The sequence below is a fragment of the Gallinula chloropus genome (assembly GCF_964237585.1).
Source record: "Gallinula chloropus genome assembly, chromosome: 3".
NCBI lineage: Eukaryota > Metazoa > Chordata > Aves > Gruiformes > Rallidae > Gallinula > Gallinula chloropus.
In genome coordinates this window covers 40,712,630-40,725,236 of record NC_140087.1, presented here as the reverse complement: position 1 = coordinate 40,725,236, position 12,607 = coordinate 40,712,630, and the positions used below count along the sequence as shown (strand labels likewise).

General features: G+C 39.6%; 1 protein-coding gene across 1 annotated transcript in view; it reads right to left on the bottom strand.

Moving 5' to 3' along the window:
• NUP133 (nucleoporin 133) overlaps window positions 1-12,607 on the bottom strand; it is a 33,185-nt gene continuing 20,578 nt past the window's right edge. Inside the window, exons 19-26 of the mRNA XM_084260976.1 lie at window positions 12,115-12,248; window positions 10,372-10,530; window positions 8,685-8,820; window positions 6,820-6,938; window positions 5,283-5,363; window positions 3,749-3,813; window positions 1,275-1,363; window positions 1-318 (exon numbers count right to left, since the gene is read on the bottom strand). Of these exons, the coding sequence (XP_084117102.1) occupies window positions 182-318; window positions 1,275-1,363; window positions 3,749-3,813; window positions 5,283-5,363; window positions 6,820-6,938; window positions 8,685-8,820; window positions 10,372-10,530; window positions 12,115-12,248 (920 nt within the window). The 3' untranslated portion in view covers window positions 1-181. The remainder of the gene's footprint in view (window positions 319-1,274; window positions 1,364-3,748; window positions 3,814-5,282; window positions 5,364-6,819; window positions 6,939-8,684; window positions 8,821-10,371; window positions 10,531-12,114; window positions 12,249-12,607) is intronic.

Below are 12,607 nucleotides of genomic sequence, written 5' to 3'. Positions count from 1 at the left end.
ACAAACCTTTTATTTTCCTTTTGCCTGGAAACACACCTCTGCCTCTCCTGGCAAAAGTGTCAGTGTCCATAAATTTAAGACCAAGAATATTACTCACAGATTTTATTACAAACTTTTTTAGGATAAAAAAATGTAAAAAAGTGTACAGGAATTTAACAGTTCTTTTACAAAATAGTGAGAATCATGCTTGTCCCTGAACATAGAATTCATAGTTTGCCTTTAGCACAAATTCGAAGTAGGGGTTAGATTTCAAGATGCCAAGTTCGTTTGCTTGCAGTAAGTCCTTCACCTCCGGTAAATAGTCACTCAGCTGGACCCCTGCAACACAAAACCATCTATCACAGCACTGATAAAGGCACTGCCCCTCAGCAGTGAGGATGGCTGTTAAGGAAACACCAGTGCCTGCCTCAGAGTTAAATTACTGGTTTGGAATTGAGAGGATAAAACGATTGTACGTGGCAAGAAATACAATGAAGCTTAAGTAGCCTGCAAAACTGAGTTGGGGGTAGGGGAAGAGGATATTTCCTATCCAGACAGAGCTTCTCAGTGAATTATGATTAAACCTAAAATCCTTAAAAATCCTCAAATCCTTAAACCCAAAATCCAACATAACACTTCTCCAAAATAATAATAATGAAAAAGCAAAGAAAGATCAGTCATATAATAAAATGTATCATCAGTTGCAGCATTTCAGTCTGAGGAGTGAGAATCTTACTGAAGGAAAGAAACTGACAGGCCTGAACAGACAAAACTAGAACTGTGTTCTATCAGTGTTCTATCTCTGATGTGGAGCCTTCTCTGGTCTGCAAAAAGTCCATATCCAGGAATATTCAAAATGGACTTTGAGTCTAAATAGTTTCTCTCCTCTTCCTCCCACCCAGCTGCAATTTCCATGGCTGTAACTTCCCACAGTCAGTCACTTTTGATTGACAAACACATAGTTACTAACCCCTTTTCTTACAGGGGATGCACATGTAACTCCTGAAGATGTACTTTACAGTAAGAAACTGCTAAAGCTTTGATTGCTGCCCTACTGAGGAAGTGATCTGAGGGTACTGAGATTAGAACTAAAATCTGCTCCTCCCTCACCCCCCTTGACATGTCAGAGGGAATTAGCTCCATACAATGGTAATTACCTGCTGTAATGCACATGGAAGTTTTAATCACTCCGAGATTTTATTACCACCACTTGCTATATATCAGTATTGACCTGAAGCAGCTTTTGAGGCAACTACACAATTTCAACAAGTTCAGTTACATTCAGTACACTTTACCTTCTTTCAACAGCTTTTGTAGTATTTTCACAAATATACTATCTTTAGATGCCTCAATTGGATCGTCTTTACCATCTGAACTGGACCATCTGTCAAGGAACAAAATGTGGAAAGAATTGCACAGGTTAAATCAATTGAAAATTAGCAAGGAAAAAGTGTGGGGAATCGAATAGATTATCAAAGGCAATTAATACTCATTTACATGTACGTATCGTGTGCTTGGCTATAGAAAAAAACCCTCTTGGCTTTGTGCTATGGCATGTTAAATTATTCTTATTCCAAGAGTAAGACTGCAATAAAATTGCACTACTACAACATAGTGTAGTTAGGAGAACAATAGAAATGCTTCCCATCTCCTAAACTGTAAGAGAGAATTTTGTTCCCTCGATAAAATCCGAGCTGGTGTATATCAAGGTAAGAATTCCTTATTCTCAGTCATTGTGCTTTACAACTGAGATGATGCAGACATGGAAAAAAGCAACAGCAGCAACTTGCTGACGTATTTGAAAAGCCCAAACCAAACCAGCACACACTGAGAAAAGGAAGTAGGGAAGAAATATAAAATCTAAATTGCAGGCCTGTTAACAGCACACACAGACACAAAACAAATACAGGGTGTCTCATTTGTGATTAAATGTGAAGGCAGAGACTTGTGAATGCAAGTCTCATCTGTGACAAGAAAATCCCAAACCTTTTTTCCTATGAGAAAGATCATTAAATGTGAACTGTTCAATTTTGCAGAGCTTTGTGTGTAACAGCATTAAATCAACCCCAACCTAACTTCTCTTGCAGCGGTTTCAACCTTTCAGTTGTTAAAATATCCTGTTCTATGTATGAAGCTTCCAAAAAAACCCCCTAATTTTTATATCATTCCCTAACCAAGATGAACCTTCTGGGCCAATGGGACATGCTTGCAACAGATCTGTACCTAGCTCCCAGAAGCTGTTCCTGACAAATCCTCTGTACCTCACTGAGACTATGGTTTTACCCTGGATGTCACTTAAACTCCCAAACTTCTAGGATTTCATCTACTGGGAAGAATGTGAGGGAAGAACAGAGGATTTGAGCAAACAAATCACTCTCTGGTGCAGAGGAGGAGGTGAGTACCCTAGCAAGACATCAGGAGGGTGCTAATAAGGGGGTCTCCATTCTACCCAAGAACTTCCCACCATTTCTAGCTGTTTAGCTAGAAAACAGATACCATCCTTAAAAACAGGTCCTGTAGCATGCCCAACGTTTACTTTTACACACAGATGAAAGTTAACACTCTCTCCTATAAAATAGTGATCGACCACTCTGTAAGCCTTTGTGAGAACCTTGATGGACTGGAAATTCAACTGGGACATCAAGTTTTCTAAGTGATCCCAAACTGCAGCTGGTTAGCTAACAAAGCAGGCAAAATCTCGTCAGCATTATACATGATTTGAACAGTTATTATGGCCAAGATCATTCTTGGCCCAGGGTGATCAGGACACAAACCAACTATTAGACTGGAGCCATGTAGCAGTTTTGGGTTCTTTAGTCTTGAAAATAATAGGAAGGGAACAAAACACTTGGAATAGTGTGAAGCTGTTTCATATGTGAAAAACTTAATCTGCAACTAGGAATTTGTTTCCTACAGACCACCATCCTTTGGAATCTCCCCTATCCATAAGTGTGAATCCAAATGCTGCTTAGTTCCACTTTGATCACAAGAGGTGCAGTGTATTTGGATGATATTTTCTCCCCCATGTTTTCTTCCTTAGGTCCTCTTGGAAGATGGGTGGGAGCTAGAAAAGTTGGCTAACTGATGAAAATTAGAAAAGAAAGCAGGAAAATGCCAGGTGGGTTATTTAACCTGGGAGAGAACAGGCCCACTGCTTAGTAAGAAGATTCTTCTGACTAATTGGATTCAGCCTGTATTTGGTGTTGAACACCCCTAAGAGTGGCTTTTTAAAGCAGCATTTAAAGCTTCTATCTCTTACAGTCAAGGATGCAGCTTTAGGTCATGAAGCTCATGAGCTCAGTGTGGTTCAGTGGCCAAAAAGCAGTGAAATAAAAGTTTACAGTAGTGACCTCTGTACATGTTGTTCTTAAAAAGGTTCTATTTAAAACCCTTCACAGAAGGGGGTGGCAAAGAAAAAGTTTCAGCATCAGTCGTTTCTGTTACCCTACTGAAGGGTTCAGGGCTGAAAGCCACACAGACACATTCTGTCTCAGGTGCTGAGAACCCACAGCAGGTTGGCAGGGAGCTAAGGGAACAAAGCACTGCAGAGTTGTTTGGGGTCTGTGTGTGTCCCCCCCACCCCCACCCCCGCAAGGTTTCACTTTACAAATAAAAGAGAGACACATTTAGAGCGGGTATTTTATACTTTACTAACCTTACACATGAAATCCAGTCTTTTCAGGGAGCTAGAGGATAGCAAACTAGTATTTCATTCCGGAAAAGCAGTATCACAAATACTCATGGCAATTTATATTCATATTGGACTTACCCATCTCTTTGGAGAGCCTTACAGAGAATTTTAAGTTTCAGATCATTTACATCCACTTCCTCTTCCTTCAGTACATGTAAGGAGAAGAGACAGGCAAGTTAAAAAAACTTTAATAAAAAGAAGTAATCACCTCTCAGTGCCCGGCAGCACCGCTGATGTAAAACTGCCCCGTGAGAGCTAAGAGAAACCACAAACTCTTTGCCTGGAAGCCAAAGGATGGTCCTTGACTTTTTGCCACTTTTGCAAGAGAAAAGCAGGAAAAATTAGGCAACAGCTCGCTTTTTGACTCTGTCTAAACTGCCATCTCTAATTTGTGCTAACAAGCTATTAAAGGTTCTAACAAGCTATTAAGACTCCAACAGCTGAGCAAAGACTCACTTTGAATCTCCAGGTTTTAGAGTGACATTTGTTTCATTAGATTAAAAAAAACATTAGTTATCTTGGTGTTCCTTAATTTATCTTAAATTTTGTCAACACAAAACTAATTTCAAAGAACCAAATGAGTTCATGCAAGTTTATCTTACTGCAAAATATTATTTTATGTTTATGCTGTAAAAATTAAGGGGGAGATGAGGGAAAAAAGCATTAAATATTATTTTCAAACTACAGAGAATTAACTCAGAGTAGATGCTACTCTTAAGTAGTAGTACTCTTTCCTCAGCACACAGAATATAACATAGTACTATGCAGAGGGTGAGTAAACTATTTCATGTGTAAAGCAACCAAGCACTAGTTCATAGTAGCAAAGAAGTGTTAGTGAAAAGAAAATTTGATAAAAAATACAATTAAACCCCATCTAAAATTAAATTTAATTTTTAAAAATAAATTTTAAAATATTTATAATTATCAAGCCAAAGTTATCGAAGGCCAACAAAACGGCACAATGGTGTTCACAGAGCACTACCAGAGACTAGCAGCAACTGGGATGATCAAAGAACTTTCCTTTTTAATTAGTAAGGAAGGCTTTTCTTGAAATTCTAAACTTCAGCTGTTTAGCAAAGGCCGTTGTTCATTCAGGTGTGACGCTCCTCAGAAGCTGATTTATTCATGCTCAGTGGAAAATTACTCCTGACAAGATACTAGGTCCCTACAACACTGCAGAGATGCAGCGACAAAGGAGACAGCAAATCTGTTTCGATGCTATTTGCATGTTAAAAAGCTGGTGACTATCCCACATTATCTCACGGCAGAGGAAAAGCCAACGGGGAAGAAGCAAGAACTACTGAAAACAGATGCTCTTTGTCCTGTTTGGAGAACGCCTGCAGGGAAGGGAGCTCTAAAAAAGAAACTACAGACTATAAATGGGTGATGAGGATGAGGAGTGTCATTTTTCTTAAATGATCTGAACCACATTTGGCATCAAGTCTCCAGTGACTCAAAACACACTGAAAAAAAACACATCAGGGGTTATTTTTAATTACTGTATGCTAAACTAATATGCTAACCAACTACAGATGCACCATCCTAGACTAAATGATTTTATTAATAAAAAGAAATCTCTGGATTAAAGAAATCCTTCAAAAGCATTTCCTACCTCGTCAATATACTCCAGCAGATCAAGTGCCTTCTTGAAATCATACTCGTTGGCTCTTCTGTTCTCATCACATATGTATAACTATGATAGGAGAGATTAATGTAGAGAATTATTTTTAGCCTACAAACTAATGTAAACTGATCTCACGGACAACTCATTGTGGGAAGACCACCACGTATTTTCCACATACATGACCTTCTCATGAAAATATGTCTTGATTCAACTGCAAGTATTTTTATAGTAAGGAATATACTTAAGGTTTTAAAGCAGCATTCCACCTACATGACAATGGTCTGTGCACAAATGATATTGGATATAAGGCTGCTAGGTTTCAAATTTAAATGCCATTTAAGGCTGTAACATTCCTGGACTATTGTAGTCAGAGCTCAGCTACCCAAATAAGCTCTCAGAATTATTTTGGTAATTAAGCTCAAAGCAGTACTTAAGCACAAGTACTGCCTTTTAAAAATGGACAAGTTTGCTACCAATACTTCACACAGACCCCCAACAAAATCCTAAATTACTTCTTCAGTGGAAAACTAATGCTTTTTTCTTGTTTATACTTTCCAAGTTCCATTCCTGCACTGCATGTAGCAAGTGTAAAAACTGGTCTGACAGTAGAGAGAATTCAGAAGGAGAAGGGTCCTGATGCCAGCCAGCGCTCGCCCAGTCAGGACTGACACTTCCTAGTCTCCCCTGGTTCCACAGGTAGTCTCACTCAAAGATACAAGTAACAACTCCAGAGTCTAATTGGTGGTGTTCTAATAAGGAGAATGTAAAGCAGCACACTGCTGGATTTTGACTTTCCAGCATTACAGAGAAAGTAAAAAGAGCTGCAAAACTGACATCTAGGCAGGACCTGAATTTCTTACAGTGTACCATTGTTGCTCATTGAATGTGTGTGTGCATCCCTGGATGGCAAAACATGCTGCTGACAAGGCAGCAGCTGATAAGGTCGGTGGCTCCTACCAGAAAGGAGAGATGACTCCCTTTGCACACCATCAGCAACCTCAGTGCTGGAGCAGTTCATGGTTTGGTTTCAGTACAGGTCAGGGATTGTGTGTTTGTTTTTGACAATGAAAACAAAAAAAGACAGAAAAACCCCGAACCTCAGGGACTCTCTGCAAACAGGTGACCAAGCACCACTTCCTGCTTCTAGCCCTTCCTTTCTCTAGATTGCAGTGTCCTTCTGGGCATTCTTGGTTCCTGCTGCTTTCCAAGTTCTGCCCTGCTGAGAATGCAACATAAGGTAAAAAATTGTCTTGTACCTAAAAACTGGCTTCAACCAGTAAATCAACTTCTGGATGATTGATTCCCTTTCTCTCCTAGCAGCACGTGTGCAACAAAAATAAATATGAACTAAAACAAGAAGCTGAAGTTTGGTGTTGGCAGAAACTAAGCAAAGATAAAGGAATCAGTATATCAGATCCTTGGGTGCTTAGCAAGTCATGTAAGGGATAAAGACAGCTGTGACCTTCTTTTATTGCACAGAGGCAGAAAACATACTGGAACTTTACCCATGCAATGAGGTACTTACATCAATGAGCTGAGATGCAGACAACACCGGCATATCATTGAGGTTCAACTGTTTCTCAGCCAGCAATTGCTCAGGAAGTGTCTCCTGATGTAACAGAAAGCGCTCCTGTTCTGATATTTCTTGTTGTCATTTAAGGAAATGAAGGTTTCAGTGTCATTAAAATGTAGCAATGAATTCCACAGAGCAGTAACAACTGTCAAGTCACAGCATTATTCAGATCTAGAAGTGTTTGTTATGAAGCATTCAAATTGGACCTTCATCTATTTTCCCAAAGCACAGAAACACCATCACTTCAATACTGTCATCCTGGTGAGCCAGCAGTTACTTGCCACTCAGGCTTCCAGTGTAATGCAGGCTGATAACTATTCTTATTTAAAGCCAGAAAATGAATATATAAGATTGGAAGGAAGTTGTGGCACTAGACAGGAAGTTGGTTTGGAACTTTTAGGAGGTACCTTTTGGCTGAAGACTTGTGCCACAGACCTACTCTATCTTATGAAATATTCTATTTTTAATTATTTCCCAGTATAATCCACTTCAGTGTTATAGATTTACTGGGTGGAAACGCTCAAAATTGAATAATTTCAGCCACGGTATACGAACATCACCCCCTGCCCCCCCAGTTCCACTGCATGGTATAAAGCAGCATTTCATCTGTTTGAATGGATAACCAGAATGCAGCTGAAGTTACTGTTCTTTATCAAGAGAAAACTGATACATAGCCTAAGTTTTAAAAGCTCTATGTCACGTGACATGCAGAAACATGTAGCAAAGTCCAGACCAAGTTTTGAGAGACCATTACCCCACTGAACTAAAGCTTTCATAGCTTTCATTTCCTCGTTTTCCTATTTAAAGATGACATTTTTCACATTAGCATAGGTTTCTCTCATAGCAGTGAGAAAAATTTCAACTTTAAATTAGAAAGCATTGCATGAAATGTGAAGAACAGACAATATATTATTATCACAAGCTAGAACAGAATTTGTGAGGCCTAGTCATCATAATTAGCCCCAGCCTTTTTCATCAGGATTTCTTTTCAGAACTGTACAAAGCACACATGGATAAATGGGTAAATAGAGGTAAGCTAGAGTAGTAAACTTCAGAGTAGTATTTCAAAGCTTTCCCACAGTGGCCAGCATGAGATTAACAGTTAGCAGAGTTAAGACAGTTAGACTGCTTTTTCACAAACTCACAGCAACCTGACACTGCACAGTGTCAGGAACAGGGTGTGCTCCAAAGGGATAGAAATGGCTGAGCACCTGCTGCATTTGATAAGGAAGCAGAATAGGTATTCCTACCTTTCCCATCAACAGCCTTCCAGATAGAGCTTAATGAAACACTGCCACCATAGGATGCTGAGAAAGTGCTTCCTGATCATAAATGCATGCACTTGCAGTATACTGCAATACAACATAACTGCAGGATTCCCCTGTACGGCCCAAGAGTCTCAGGACTTGAGAATTCAAAATTGAAAGCTGTTCATCAAGCGGGCTTTAAGAAATAACATCACTTTTACCTTGCATATGAAATATAAGATACAGCTTTGTCTACTTCAGGACTCTCTAATGGCTTCTGAAAAGACTGTGCAGCTTGTTACTTATGCCAATGTTTTATATGTTATTAGAAAAAGCAGAAAGGTACAGGTTTCCCTTGCTCATAGACCTAACTATGAGCGAAGGTGAATACTAATGTAATACTAAACTTACACTGTTTTCCTTGTCCTTCCTGCAATGAGCAAGATCATCAGCCAGTTTATTCTTACTACATTAGAGCCCTCTGGCTAATAAATTAACTATATGCAAAATTAACACGATTCTCATTCAATAACCTCATTAGCCTATTATTTGCTTTGCTCTATTTCTTACCTTCTATCTTCTCTTGCAGTATATCTTCAGAGAAGTCAGATGCCAGTGCAGCCAATTTGCTCAAGCCAAGAAGCGTTTTCTTCTTTGCAAAATATCGTGTCTCCATGTTTGCCAACGTCTGCAACGTTCTGTGAGCCTGAAATTAAAGAGACAGGTTGGATAACCATTTTAGAATTTAACATCAGAATGATAATGGATAAGGAATTAATCTGAACTGCAGTCTCACAGCTATGTACTGTTTGTAATCCTCTAACTGTTTTTTAAAAAGCCGTGACCGATCCCTGGGACAGGCTGCCCAGGGGGTTGTGGAGTCTCCTTCTCTGAGATATTCAAGACCCATCTGGACGCCTCCCTGTGTGACCTGTCCTAGGGAACCTGCTTTGGCAGGGGGGTTGGACCCCATGATCTCTGGAGGTCCCTTCCAGCCCCTACGATTCTGTACAACTTGCACATTAAAGTCTCTGAATTGCTCTTCCTGAAGAGGTATAGATCTCCAATTATATCCTGAAGAGATACAGATCTCTACTCCAATTATATCCAAAACCCATTTTCATTACTGATCAAGAAAAACTATCTTGCAATCAAAGAATAAATTGCAACTTCACATACTACACCTCTGGGATCTTACTCAAGGCTCTGCCATAAAAGTCAGGTAAATATGCTTTGACAGGACAACTTTGCATAGAGGCTGATTTACTTGTTAATCTGACAATTTAAAACCCAGAATTATCAGTGTAACCGCTGCAGTAAAACGTTTAGGCAAGAATTTGTCTGTGGGACAACAGAAGAGAACATTTCTGAGCACCTACTCAGAAGCAAACTATCCAGACTGAATCACTGACCCTTCTTAACAGTGTTTTGCTGTAAGACAAAACTTCAGTCAACACAAATGGAATACCCACAAGACTCCCAGGGTGGGTTTTGGGTTCATTTTGTTGTTGCTGCTTGGCATTCTTCCTCAGTATGCTTTTTGGGTTTTGTGTGGGGCATAAAGTATTATCAACCTACAAACTGCATGCTTAATGGATGGGGAAAGAAGTAATTTTTCTTTATAATTAGTTTATTTGCTGAAGTGAAACACATTTGTAAATCTAGCAGAAGAAAGGGCCTGACCAACAGTAGGGAAAAAAACTAACTGGGTAGCCTACAAGTCAAAGAATCAAAAAAACCCCACCCTGTTACATTAACCTAGCCACATGCACATTAGCTACTAAAAAAAAATTGCTTTTATTGTAAGAATGTGAATTATTACAGTACTCAATACCTTTACTTTTGTGAAACCTACAAATTCTTTTGCTTTAAACAGCTGGTTCTGAAATACAAATTTCAGATTTTCCCCTGCTGGATAATCTGATAATGCTGTCAATAGCTCCCAGTTCCACCAATGTGGTGATTCTGTAGCCATTTAAAACTTCCTTGATACAAAATATTACTCACCAGCAAGGGATGTGAAGTCAGCCCTGAGTTCCATTACATGGTGCAGTGGCTTATATGACATACTAGATGGTGCCTGAGGGGGAGGCTTTTGGTACTGTTCAATATCTATGTCATCTCTCCCTTAAGTCCCCTAGAGAAGCTGTTGCCTTCTGCTGATGAAGAGTCAGAAGGAGATAACCTGCCTTCCTGAATGCATACTTGACTCATTTAACACACAGAATTTCAGCTTGGTTGTATCAAGAAACCTTACCTTTTGCAAATCCTGACTATTGATTTCATGTAACCAGCTCAGATGCTCGTGAGCCTGCAAGAAGCTGGCCAGCTGTCCGTGCTGAGCAACAGGCTGAGATAACAGCTTCCCGCGCTTCCCTTTCTCCAAGTACCACCGGAACAAGAAATCGGAAAAATTCTGAAGATAAAAGGAAGATGAGAAAGCTGCATTTAAACACCTCATTTGTCTAAGGCAACATGTTTCACAAAACACAACTGGGAAGAACCTGCTTAACAAAACAACCCCCCACCTCCCCAAACATGCTGCTGCTGAAGAAGTTTGTGTTCTGGGGGAAACAGTGTGTAAAGAACCCACAGGCTGCAGCACAAGAGAGGCTGGTGGGCACAGCGGGGTTCAACCTTCAATGAAGCCAAGGGAACGCCCAGTGTAAGTTCTTCATGTTAACCCACAAAAATGGAAACAGGTCTCATCATCCACAATTCTGATCTTATTTTTTCATCTTATTTTTTCCTACCTGCTCCCTCCTCCCCACCCCTCAGAACTCTTATTACTCTTACTACTGCTTACTACTTCCTTTCAGATACAGGAGAAGCTAGAGGCTTGCGTCTGCTGTCACATTTCTGAAGCATTCCCTCCTATCTCCAACTGAACCCACAACCTTACTTCTCAGCCACTGCAAAAAACTAGTATATTAAATAAAACCCAAAACAACAAACCCCCAAGTATTTTATCCTCAAGAACGTCAATGTGACATAACTAATTAGGGTTTAATGTTGAGATTTAAATTGAGACTTTTCAGAGTAATTTTAGAGTAATGGTAAATTTTAATTGCACTTAATTTAAGAAATAAAGTTTGAAGAGGCCATGGGTCAGGTATTCTATCGGCTAGACTCGACCTATTCAGAGCTCTGCATTGCTCAATTCTTTTCACAAAGTATTACCTTTTCCTTTAAAAATAGTGTCTGAAAGGAACTAATAGAGAATTTATCCCCTTCTTTGGCAGTATGAGGGAGCATTTAATGCTCACTATTAAAAACGTTTGCTACAATTGCTGTCTGTTATTAATACTTTTGTTTGTTCTTAGGCTCTTTATTAGGAAACCTGTAGACAATCATATTTCTCTTTCCACAATTGTTGTGGAAAGCTAAACAAATTGATCTCACCCACTCTCAAATTAGGAAATGTTTGTCCCACCCCCTTCACTTCAAGCAGCTTCTATTGCCTTTTTGAGCACACTTACAGGTTTTTACACCAGAGTTTGAGAGACATGGAAAGAAAGTTGTCCAACAAGTACCTGTCAGGACAATTAAAAGACCACAGCAACACTTCAATCTTCCTACCCTTCTTAGCTACTTTTTTATTTATACATTCAACAATCTCATTTTCTCTTTTGAAAATTACTCTTAAATTTGTATTACATCAATGTAATAAAACAACAGTAGACTACAGCACCTCAGTGAACCTAGTCACAAAATACCACAAGATGTTAAGAGTGGGACGATGTGTTTGACGCAGACAAAAGGTCCCATGGAAAGCCACCACACAGCTAGTGCACCTGCATTTCTGCTGACTCTGCTTTGCAGTCTCAGGGTAAAATATGCCACTGAGTTCTGCACGGTGAATCTGGATTCCAAGATGAGTATGTAAACCCATGTGCATTAAATAACAAGACACACGCCCACCCCCAAATCATACATTTGCATCTGAAACGCTGCAAGATTACTACTATAAAACGCTAGCCAAAGGAAACAGAAGAGTTACCTGATCTGCAAACTGAGTCATGTAGCGCTGTAACCTGGCCTGATTGTCTGTCTGCTCACACATCTGCACCAGGATATCAAAGTCACAGTACTTCTCTGCTAAAGCGGCCGCCATCTGATACTGCCCCAGGGAAACTGCGTAACCAAGAGGAGAAAAGAGTGATATCAAACAAGCTCATCTTTGGCTGTTGGATGACTGAGAGCAGAAAAATAAAACCAAGTTCCAAGTTCCTATTTTATCTGCAAATTAGCAGCAGCACCTGCTGTCTGAGCGTTTGGGGGGAAGGGGAAAAAAAAATCAACCCATGACTCAATACCTGTATTAGCAGCCACTTAATTATACAAAGAGACAAAGCAGCAGGCAAAGGCTTCTGGTAACAAACAGAACAAGTAAACAAAACATTTTGACTGTAAATCCTCTTATTTAAAATCTTTCATTTTGGTGCAAATGCATACGAGTTAGCAGAACAGGGAATTTTGTTATTAAAAAAATA